A 12,612-nucleotide genomic window follows, 5' to 3' on the forward strand; every position below is an offset into this window, starting at 1 on the left:
AATAAGATAGACCAGTGTAATGTATTTATTTTCATACCTAATTTACTCTGTGTACATTAAGTCAGACATTTCATTTGAATATGGCCCAGCAATGGAAATATGCTTCTGTATTTAATCTTTATGACCTGCTCCAAATAGGAAAGTCTATGCAAATACAAATATAAATATTTTTAATTTTATATTAAATCTTAAGGCTAATAAAGATTATATGCATTTCACAGTATAAGAAAAACTTGGTGAGAAAATAAAATATTTAATTGTCTTAAGACACTTTTATGCTTGAATACTAATCCTCAATTATTATATTCAATATAATGAACTGAATATGTATTTTAAGGGTTAGTCAATAAAGTTAAATGTTACTGAAATGTGACTACAAGAGGGAATATTTCCTTATTTCTTCATTGGGATCTGTTTCATTTAATAATGAAAGTAAATAAGTTGAATGACTCAAGTACCTTTTCCAAACCTTCTTCTTTGAGGCTGATCACATCCAAATCAAAATCTGTTCGTAAGCCATTGGTTTTGTTGAAAGTTATTCTGCCTGTGAGACCTTCCCAATGTGCCTATAGGATAAATAAATAAATAAATAAATAAATAAATAAATAAATAAATAGGATTAACAAACAAGTAAAGGATGATGAAATATTTTTTTCACACACAAAAAATAGGGAACATTATTTTCATTACTTCTCATAAATTGACATCACTACTGATTTTTAAAACATTTTTTCCTCTTCTAAACTTTGGAAGATTTTTGTCTACAGATATTGTCTTAGTCTCAGTATAAAACTTATTATAAATTTTTCATTCTAAATAATGCATTTTCTATGTATAATTTTTTATGAGAAATTTGAAGATTGTTTTAAGTAGCAAATCTCCTTTTGCAAACAGAATAAGTTAGTCACTTATAATATATGAGACAGTGAATATCTCACTGGAGATTGCAAACAGAATCACTGTTATAAAACACCATTCCTAAATTCATAATAATATGAGCATAAACTTATTTTATTACAGAGAAAGAAACTGAATTTAGGAAAACCTACGTTATATAACTTCAATTATATACTTTCCTCTTAGAATAATTAACTTATTACTTTATTTTCCCTCAAGTGAGATTGGGAGAAATATATCAAAATTACTTCATATAAAGTTATACTTCCTGTAAAAGGAGATTTCTATGTAGAAGGAAGTGAAAATATAATAATCTAATTACATAATGGGTTGAACCCATCACAGGTGAGCAAATTTCTGAGTTTTTTTTTTTAATACAGAAAGTCTTCTCATTCTCCTGGCTATATAGAAAAAATAATGTTTTCCATTATTTGCCATTTGGAAATAGCTTAGGAAAATAGTTACATATGAAAATTTTAAGTAATGTAACATACTTACAACTATAATGTTTGAAAGATTCTACACTAAGATCCAAAGAAATGAAACCAAATAGATTATGGGTAACCTTTCAATAAGGACTACAAATGGATATCCTTATTGCTACGTTTGGTAGTCTCCATGTATTTCTATAGTTAGGTGTAAGGATTCGAAATAGTTTTAGGCTAATAAATTACAAATAAAACAGAAACAATTATAATACATATCTATATACATATAGCAACATGTCATCATTGAGTTTAAACATGTGTTAACTGGTCTCCAATAAAGAAGAAAAAGATATTTTTAACCCATTCTTTTCCAAAGAAAATAATTTAAGGTGATTAACAAAAATGCATATTAGTATAAAAATAGAAAATTTGATCAAGAAATAGAGAAGTAGAAGTAGAGAATAGTTAAAAAAACAATCTGGGATAGAGGCAGCATAAAGAAATGTTTATCGGGTAAGAATGCATAATTAACAAAATACAATCACAAATTTAATTCTGAACTTCCTAGAAACTAAAGCAATGAAGAAAATATGATATAAGCACAATATACAGGGTCCATAATTTGAGACATACCAACTGCCCAGGAGAAGCTCAGCTTTTCCTGGCATTAAAACCTGAGAGGAATGTCTCCTGTTGGTCCTCATAAAGAGGCTCACCACGTGAGTTAGTGGACAAGGTCCTCGACAACACCTTGTGATGAATACAATAGTGAGTTTCATACAACTGTTTCTTATAGGACTGTGTGACACACACCTCAGGACTCAGGGGCTGCATTCAGAAAGCAATTCTTTCACCAGCCAATCTGGGCACTATGTCTGCAGCTCTCTGATGCTCAGTTCTAAACCAGACATAAAGGTAGAATGTGAAACAAATAAATGAACTACATAGTCATCAGGGAGTGTCATTTCACCTATCTGAGAGGACATTAAAAATCACACAAGGAAAACTCATGGATATTCTTGGCAAAGGACCCGGAGATTCTTAATTATGACCCTATTTTCACTTTTATTTTTGAGATGAATAATTTATTATATGCTGAATTGATGATTTCTTTAAAGCCATTAAGAAAAATCTTATATGGGGATAATCCCTGTGATTTTCCTAGCAAAGATTCAATTTTCCTAGTTACATTTTCATATAAAAACTCCTGTTATAATCAAATGAAATGCATCCTAAGCTGACAGATTTCCTTCATGATAGCATAACTAGGAAGAACGTGTGTGTGTGTGTGTGTGTGATCTTTAGAATTTTGCCTTTTTTTTTTCTTCACTGTGGGCATTCTTGGTCTATAACTATAACAGTTGTAATCAGAAATGATAAATGGCCATAAGAATGATTGCATTTAAGAAAAAAAAAAAGAAGAAGAAGAAGAAGATAGCAGGAGGGGAAGAATGAAGGGGAGTAAGTCAGAGGGGGAGATGAACCATGAGAGACGATGGACTCTGAAAAACAAACTGAGGGTTCTAGAGGAGAGGGGGGTGGGGGGATGGGTTAGCCTGATGATGGGTATTAAAGAGGGCACATTCTGCGTGGAGCACTGGGTGTTATGCACAAACAATGAATCATGGAACACTACATCAAAAACTAATGATGTAATGTATGGTGATTAACATAACAATAAAAAATTTTTAAAAAAGAATGATTGCATTAGGCAATCTGAAGTAAACTTTGCACTCTTCTGAATCTAGGTATTCCGTTTTATGTTAACTGCTAATAGAATTAAAATAACTAGACACTATATTTAGGAACCATAGAACTAAATAACAATTCTTTAAGATGTGCGATTTACTGGAGTACAAATGGCATTCATGTTAAAAACTGTTGCCTAAAATATGAACATTCTTTAAACTATATCTCCACATGAAAAATGATACACATAAAGATTCAGGAAGGTGAAAACTAACAATGTCATGAATCATAGGTCACAGATTTTCATCTGTTTACACAATCATAGATATTTTGAAAGATACCCATGCATTTGTCATATAATTTTCCCCCTTTTGTCCCATATCATTTAGTAAAAATGTTAATTTTGCCTGTATGGAGGAAGACAGAAAGTTTAATTCAAAAGATAAAGGTAAAAGGTCACCTGTTAGGAAAACTGAAATAATCTCAGTGCATTCACCTTGAGGACAAAAGAGACTAGGCAGATGTGCTTCTTCTGACATACCTCTTTAATTAGGCTCATAAAACGGGTCCCGAAGCGCCAGGGTTTGTGTCTATTACACTGTAAGGAGCTGACTGTCATCTGGGGAAACTGTTGGACGCCCACAGACACCACGTGCACAGCATCATACATTAGAGCAGCATCAGTCTGAAAGCCGAGAAAAAGGAAATATGGAGTCAATACAACAAGCGAAACCCATGGTAGGAGGTATGAAGGGAAGGAAGGAGTGAGAGAAATATATACTCATTTTACCTTCACATAAGGGAGACAACAGTATTTCCGATGCTCTGGTTCTCTTAAATAAGATCCTGTGATCAAATTACTACATCAGCTCCCTTAGAACACCTGACCTACCCTCCATTTCCTGAGGTAATAACCCAGGTTCATATTGTCCTAGGATCTCCGTTAAAGTAGGCAATGTGTGAAGACATTCATTATTTTATTTTTTTGTCACCCCTTCTAGCTCTGTGTGATTGTCTCACTACACACACACACACACACACACACACACACATGCACACACATAGGATGAATGCAATTGGAAACATTTTGAATGTTTACATAAATGACATATTGTATATAAAAGTAAATAAACAATTTCCTTGCACAGGAAAAACAAAAGAGATTTGAAAGGAGATTCACCTAAAAAGCTTAGCTATAATCCCCGATCTTTTCTTCAACTTAATTTTTCAAAAGGTTCAATCTCAGAAATGATGCTACAGTTTTGAATCTCAATACATGTACTAATCCCTTTTTAAGAAACTAAGCTTAATCCCCTGTACTGTTTTCTTTTCCCCAAATTTCCATATGAATAAAAGTTCATTTTGTCTTCTCAAGTAAGACGGATATGAATTCTACTGTTTGCACCTGCTCAAATGACTGACCACTTTAGAAGTTGATGATAAAAAACAAAATGTTTATAAGTCATAACAAACCAGAGGCTCAGTGACAGTTAACTGCTGTGTTAAATGGACCCTTGCTTTGTGTCTGACGGATCGGTGCCAGGCTCACAACCTACAGAAGAGAACCACACTAACTGTAATGCTAGCAATGAACTTTTGGGCCATCTGCTTGGCAGGCTTCAGAATAAAAGCACATATTTCCTCTTCTCATTCACACAATTAGTGAGCTGTGAAATGAATTCCAAAATGAATAGGAACCCTGTAGATTATAGCGTTTGCCACCACACAATACAAAATGAGTACACACAGTCACTTTCATGCAAATGGATCCTAAGGAGCTTTACCACATAAAATAGAAAACAGCTAAAGAGCACAATGCAGTGACAGAACATAATAAGAATACCATTTTATAGTTCATAAATCTTTGGGGAATATAGCTCAGATTCCTAACCTTCACTTTGTAAATACCAGCTGACTACTTTCACATCCTCTGATGGCTGCAGAGTGAAACTAGGATCATGGAATTGATACGGGCATACATCATGAGCCTGAGGATTACACTGATATTTGTCTTTGGCCTGAGGTAACATTCAGGGGACATATCTTAGATACCACACAGTTGGTCATAAAAACAGTTACCAAGATATGAAAGACATTTGATTTCAAAATAAAATGAATTAAAAAAAATCACTGTGAACAAAGGTAAAGAGGCATGAACATTTTCACACACTACTCGAGGGAAGATAAAGGACAATTTTGCAAAACCACAAAAGAGCCTTAAAAATATCCATGTTCTTTTTAACCCAATAATTTCTTTCTGGAATTTGCCCTTAGCAAATCAGAGATGAGAACAAAAGCTATATACATGATTTATTTTTTTAAAGTGGAAACCTGCTGAATGTTTAAACTAAGGAAACACAGTAAAATTGCAATGATGTTTTATAAACCACCAAGAACCAAGTTTTGAAAAATAATCAGTTAGACGAGAAATCACATGTGATATGATGCTAAGTGTAAAAATAGATTATACAGAGCTGTATGTCCAGCATAAGCCTTTATATATCTTTATGCATACTTCATATGTACTACTTAATTTATATAATTCTCACAATAATGGTTTAATAAAAGTGCTACTCTTGTTCCCATTTTACAAATGATGAAACCAAGTTTGAGAGATGTTAAGTAACTAAGCAAAGTCACGCAGTTAACAAGTAGAGAGGCCCCAGACTCAGCCTCTCTGCTCACAGCTAGTATTCTTAACCACCATATAACATGTTATATCAACAGCAACAGCAGATCGAAATGAAGAAAATACACTAAAATGAAACCAATGATTACTCTTGAAAGTTAGTTATTAATGGAATTTAAATTTTTTCTTTTTATTTATTTTCTACAGTTTCTTTAAAATAGGAGTTTGCTAAATACCACTTGATAATTTTCAAGATGAAAATTTTGATCTAGTTCCACAAAATAACTAAAATAAATATGATATTTGTTACTATTCTGCCATGATTTACTGACTTACATGATCTTATATGACTTGTATGAAAATCCTAGAAGAGTAATCTTATCTAAAATGACAACGTTAAGGAAGAATTTTGTCAAATTAAGAGTTTGAAAAATTGTTTTTGGTACATAGTTTCAGCGTCAAGAGCAGAGGACACACTAGTCCTCTTTGAGATCTGTGATTTTAAATGTAATTATAAAAGAAAGATAGTATTTATTAACTAGAAGGTAAATACTAGAGAAAAAAATTCTAAGTAGTTAAAAAGTTGCTTAGCAAATTACTTCTTCAATTTCCAGTTTAAAATATGTTGATTTATGATAAAGGGATACACAGAACTTCTGAAGCTACTCTCTATGATATTTTCATCAGTTTAGAGTGTTATTTCTGTCCTACTTTTAGACTGGTCATTTTATGTAATAATATGGAGTTATATTCCATTTATACTTGCTATCCTGTCAGACTCAACTTTACTGTCTTCTTTGCAAAACCATACATATGCAAATTCTTTCACCCTTGAAAAGTAGTGAGAAAACCCTAGTGTTTCAAAAGTGTTTGTCTTATTTTCACAGGAATGCATATGCTTGAAAATCTGTCTTGTAATAGTATTACTTAACACTCATTTAGTATTTACTACATATGAGGCATTCTCCTTAAATCATTCCCTTTAAATTTTTGCAACCATCATCCAGTTGAAAATCCACTGAGTTTGTACCAAGTAGAAAATTGAGGCAGAGAACAGTTAAGTAACTGGCCTGAGCTCCTGGCATGTAGAGGTGGAGTTGGATTTGAATCCAGACAGTCTACCTACAGTTCACAGCTTTCTCTCTGGTTTTTGCTCAGAGTTCTACATTTAATAAAGCAAAATGGTTTAAATGATTTTTAAAGTTACAAAATATGAGAAATATCAATAAGTACTTGAATGTATTAATCTACATCATGTTTTGATAAGTGGTAAATACATAACAAAAATGGGCTGCAAAGTAGGGAAATGTATAGATTGTGGAGAATGGATAAATACAACCTCACAAAAAAGGAATACATCAGTGTATGGGGTTGGGTCAATAATAGGTTAGTCAGGAAGTAACATTAACCAGGAATGACTTCATGAAAGTAGATTTCTTCTATGCAGTTACTGCTCAGGGTGTTCTCAAAAGGCAAAGGTCTTAGAATGTCTTTCAAGATCAGGCTTAACGGGCGTCTCTTACTCCTAACTCTAAATTGTAGAGATTGAATGAGCTGCTCTTGCTAAGTCTTCCACCCTCTCATATTGACTTTATAGTCCCTTGCCTTGACTTTTCTCTTGATGGAAAATAGGAGGAAAAAAAGGGAGGGGTGGAAGAGAAGAGGAAAAAAGTACAGGAGACACACAGGTTAATTACTTTATCATTTTGATAATATTACTCTTACTATCAAATTATATTGCATGCTTACTCTATACTACACAACTGTGTCAATTTCTTTACCTGCATTGTCTCATTTAATTCTACCAAGACCATATATTTTAGGTGATATTACTATTTTGCTTTTAGAAAGAAGGAAACTGAAGCTTAGCAAGGTTAAAGTAATTTTCTCAAGGTCTCATCACCTTGAGAAAGAAGACTCAGAAACAAGACTCAGGCAATGCTTGGCTCTGAACTACTGTCCAAACTATCATAAGACAACTCTGGCAGAAATAAGACTTAGAAACAAGACACAGGCAAGACCTAATTCTTAGACCCACTATCTGACTATCATAACCAACTACCTCTCTTAAGCTTATTCCTACTGAAACTATGAAAGGCAACGGAGGATAAGCTGATGACAGCAGGTCTCATATATTTGGAGGCTCTGCTGAACACGAGACAATTATGTCCCCAAGTCCCAAAGAGGGTATGTCTCTGAGCTGAGATACAAATAAAAGTTCCTTTGACTTCCAAGTCACATTTTTTTCTTTTACAGCATAGCTACCTCTAAAGAAAGCTTCAGGGTTACACATAACTGTAATTTAACTGGTTAAATTAAAATGGAATATGTATACAATTTGGTCACTAAAATCCATATGGAGGGGAGCGCCTGGGTGGCTCAGTCGTTAAGCATCTGCCTTCGGCTCAGGTCATGATCCCAGGGTCCTGGGATGGAGCCCCACATCGGGCTCCCTGCTCAGCAGGAAGCCTGCTTCTCCCTCTCCCACTCCCCCTGCTTGTGTTCCCTCTCTCGCTGTGTCTCTCTGTCAAATAAATAAATAAAGTCTTTTAAAAAATCCATATGAGGGGTTTAGATAAAATTGTAGTCACTCAACATCCTAAATTACAAAGATAAAAGCTAAGCAGAGGAAAATAAAAAGCAATGAAGATAAAAGTCTGTCCCATTTTCTCACTTTTAAGAATAATTACTCACTTATATATAAATAGATCACACTTACTGGAAAGCTAGAGTATCTCTTCACCCTGGGAATACAGCTCAGAAGGAAGTACAGACCAGGTAGGTATAGACAGATCTAAGTACAAACCTCCATGCTTCACTGCTAGGTCAAATATCGATCGATAGTAATAGGAACACCCTTGAGAGACTACCTCAGCCTAGCCTGCAGTTGGAACTTTATTTTTCTTTCCAAAATAAGTTAGTTAACCTACAAAGAATGTCTGTCAGCCAAAAACTTGCTTTACAAACCTTTAAAATTGTGCGATGTAGTCCTACACATTTCAGTAAAACTGTAGTGATCTAAACGGGTGGCTTGAAAAGATCATGAGAAGTGCCTTCACGTACATTTTAAATATGCACTAACCATCTCCCTAACTTACTGCTGGGTTTATCTTATACCTAGTCTAATTACTTTCAGGCATGGAGTGTGTATAGGAAATGCAGGTGGCAGAGTGACAAATGCTAATTTCTATGGCTGAGCTATTGGCACAGAAATTGGTTTAGTCACCCAGGATGATTTCATCTATCTCAACTAACCTCAAGTCTGATGAGACTTTCAAGTATTGAAAGAACAGTTCATATTTCTTTTATGCTGTGGAAAAGTCCACTATGCATTTTTAAGTAACTGAATAATCAGGGAAATTAGATACTCTCAAAAGTTTCAAATTACCATTGTTTACTACTTTTGATTTGGTATGTATAATTGAAACATTTCCCAACATATAAAAGCAGGAATAATCATAGATGCTGTGAATGGTCAAAACGTTTCCATATATTTAGATTTCATTTATGGAAGCATTTAGTACAAAGCAGTCACTACCAAGGATGTCCATGTCAACTGCGTATGTTATTTCTGGTTTTGATCACTATAATCATCATCATTAAACACCTCCTTGGTAAAGTTCTGAGAGAGACAGGAGTTACAACAAATTTAAAGATAGGTTTTATTTATGTGAAACATGAAGCAAATAGCTGGAAACGAACAATCCCTGAACTCCATATAAACATACAAGGGACTATTGGTACATAAAATCTCTCAGAAATACTAAAGACTTCTCTTAGCAAAAACAAAACAAAACTACCAAAAGTATTTATTTTTCTTTCCAATGAGAAGAGCATTCCTCTGTTTCCCAAGTAGTGTGGGTTTTGGGTACCCCGACTGAATTTTCATGGAGGGAACACGGAACATAACCTTTCACAATTTATTTCTCTATTATGCTGAGCAGAGTTACATTTGTGACAATGTTATTCTGCTTAAGCAGTTTTTGCATAGTTGGGTTCTTGGCCTGGGTTCCAAACACACCCAAAGTTGTATGCAATAATTTACATTTAAATGTAATCACTCTTAAGAGCGATGTGATACACGTTTATATCTTGATTTAGTGACGGTTTCATGGGTACAAACGTATGTCAAAACTTATAAACTTGTACAGTTCAAATATGGGAAGTTTATAGTATGTCAATTTTACTCTGGCACAGCTAATTAAAATTAGAGAGTGATCATGCATTTTTCTGAAAAGATGGTTCCTAGATTTCATTTTATTCTAGAAGTATCTAGAATCCTCCCAAACTAAGCATCACTGATCCGTATCTTCTTTCTTCACTGCACATTCTAGTTTTAATAAAACTGTTTATGCTTCCTCACTTCTTTTCTTTCCTGCTAGTCCTCACAAGCATCTTTTGGGTAATAACCATGCCTATTTTTGTAATACCCTGCACGGTACTCCATACATTGTCGTGCCCATAGTAAGTGTATAAAAGCATTTTTCAACAAATTGACAAATTCAGCCCAAAAGTTCGTTTGAATTGTAAAAGAAACGGGTATTAGGAAGTCCTGAATAGCAATCACACTTGGCCACCTAGCTAGAATGCATTACCTCTCAGAGGTCCAGTGAACCCAATCCACCAGGAGCTCAGACCTGGGAGGAATGTGAGTTCAGCCTCTGTCATGTTTCCAAATGAATTTATAGTACCAGTTCCGTGAACACATTTATCTTTCCATTAAATAAGTGCAGGCAGGTGCCCTCTGAGATCTGAACGCTAGCTGGCAGATCCATTCTGGAACCCGTAGGTCTCAGATTTTGCTCATGTCTGAATTCCCATCTGAAGTACAGTGCACAGCACAAAGAGCACCATGGGCTAACAAATGGAATTGAAGTTTATAAATTCTGGCTCTTTCATTGACTTGATCCTTTATCTAAAACAAATAATAATAAAAAAAATTAAATCCACTTTGCCTTGTTTCCACCTTTTATAACTGGACATAAAAAATGATGATCTGCCCTCTTTCATCCTTGTTGGAAAATCACTTTTAAAAACCTGATAGTTCCAGGAGAAAAACAATTACAAATATTATCCTTCAATTAGAAGATATTAAGGACATTAAGGGCAGGGGAGAAAGGGTGGATTCTGACCTCTGGAGCTCCCTTGTGCAGTCAGCACAAGCCTAAATGCGACAGAGAATCATCCACCCCTCTGAGCAAGGGTGAGGATCCCACATGGAAGGCAGGCTGGTGTTCAGTCATTCAGCTGGCGCACTGAACCCAGCACCCTGCCCGGCTCAGAGCAGGTGCGCAGTGGCTGATAACTGAATGGAGGGAACTGGAGAAGAAATGCCCTCAGACCCAGTCGGGAGCCAATTGTCAGAGACAATTCTCCCAGTTACACTGCAGCTGCCGTCATGCTTTCTCTGTTGCCGGCTCTTTGTACTACTCTGAAACAGAGTTCTTTACCAGCAGCTGCGTGAACTGCACAGACTGCATGAGATAATACATTAAAGCAGTGTGCACAGTCTCTGGCCATGGTGCACAGGCAGGTGTTAGACGATGATGATGATGATCACCAGAAGAGTGGTAATCTCTTCAAGATGGCTACGATCCAAAACAAGGAACTGGTTTAGAAAGTATAATGTTTCAACCCTTCTGCACCCACTGTTACCCTAATAAGTGAACAGAACTCATGCTGTTCAAGAGAGCAGACCAAGTTCTGAAAGGGAAAGGAGCAAGAAGGAAATTACTATACAACAACAATGTGATCCCTATAAAATGTGACATGCACACAATGCCACAATTCAAAGCTAAAAAAAGACACACACTAAAACTACATATGTACACGTTAGCGGACAAATTTAGAATTTAAGAATAAATGTAAGTGGTAAAGTATTATTGTGTCTTGCATTTGTGCCGACAAGTCTGCCTGGTATTTTTTCTTGTCTTCAGTAAGTCTTTCTTGTCACCTGTAAGAAGAGGGGCTGGAACCAGCTCGATTTTAAGGTGTTTGGTGGCTTACATTTAGAGGCCTAGGAAACTTACATTTCATTCCAATTTTATTTTGGCCTTTGTAATACAATCATAATCTTAATTTATCTATCTTCTCCCCAAAATTATTTATGCTTTATGTGCTTGTTTGATAAATTTTTGTATCAACATTTCCTCTGAATTAATAAATAAAGGCAATCAAAAGTCACTTTTCTTTATCCACTGTCTGTGCTCCATACTCTACCCAATTCCTGTGTGACCCAATAAAGTCTTCTGATACTTGTATTATATTTTCTTTGTTGTTTTAACTTTACTGTTAAAGTATCCATCCACATTAAAGCCCACCCTGGCTTCCCAATACTCTGCAGAGGAAAACCAACACCCTTCCTATCCTATCCAAATTTATTCACTAAGATCCCAGGTTTTTATCTTCTTTTATGTCCTCTTACACAGTAAGAATATGGATATGCCAATACTTCACGTTTTTTAGCTGACCAGAGGGATTCCTCTATTGCAGATTAGTTGAATAAAAGGAGATGCCAAAAACTGCAGGATGAGAGATCTTTAAAAGGAATATGTATTTTTGTAGATGCCCGTATAGTATTCAGCACCCACGAAGGCTAAAAAGGGTAAGAGTTTAAGGGGAAGATATTAAAAAAGAGAAGGGAAAAGAATAGAATGGGTTTCAGCTTCACAGCCAAATTGATGAGCTACAAAAATCAAGTTTCAGTAATGCTCTGAAGATGAAGTGAAGAAGATGGTACTGGATGATAGTGTTGCTGAGATTCAGCAAAGAAACAGGTCTGGGCCAGGATTAATGCCAAGAATGATTAACAGATTCATTTGCTTGATGTCCCTGTGAATTTGTGAATTTGAATAAATGCCTATGTCTCCTCAAACCAATGTTCTCCGGCTTAAGCTAAAAGCTACCAGAAAGTAGTGACAGTTAATTAACCTGTTTTGAAGAGCAACTAGTAAAATACAATCTAAAATG

General features: G+C 35.1%; 1 protein-coding gene across 3 annotated transcripts in view; it reads right to left on the reverse strand.

The window, feature by feature from the left end:
- The window catches only part of GRIK2 (glutamate ionotropic receptor kainate type subunit 2), a 672,482-nt gene that overhangs the window by 273,425 nt on the left and 386,445 nt on the right, over positions 1-12,612 (reverse strand). For all 3 annotated transcript variants that reach the window (XM_028104281.2, XM_088024271.1, XM_028104282.2), the window contains exons 7-8: positions 3,556-3,699; positions 459-566 (exon numbers count right to left, since the gene is read on the reverse strand). In XM_028104281.2, coding sequence (XP_027960082.1) covers positions 459-566; positions 3,556-3,699 — 252 coding nt within the window. The remainder of the gene's footprint in view (positions 1-458; positions 567-3,555; positions 3,700-12,612) is intronic.

This window comes from Eumetopias jubatus, unplaced genomic scaffold (genome assembly GCF_037043125.1).
Source record: "Eumetopias jubatus isolate StellerSeaLion01/CBP00866 unplaced genomic scaffold, mEumJub1_p1.0 scaffold_6, whole genome shotgun sequence".
Classification (NCBI taxonomy): Eukaryota; Metazoa; Chordata; class Mammalia; order Carnivora; family Otariidae; genus Eumetopias; species Eumetopias jubatus.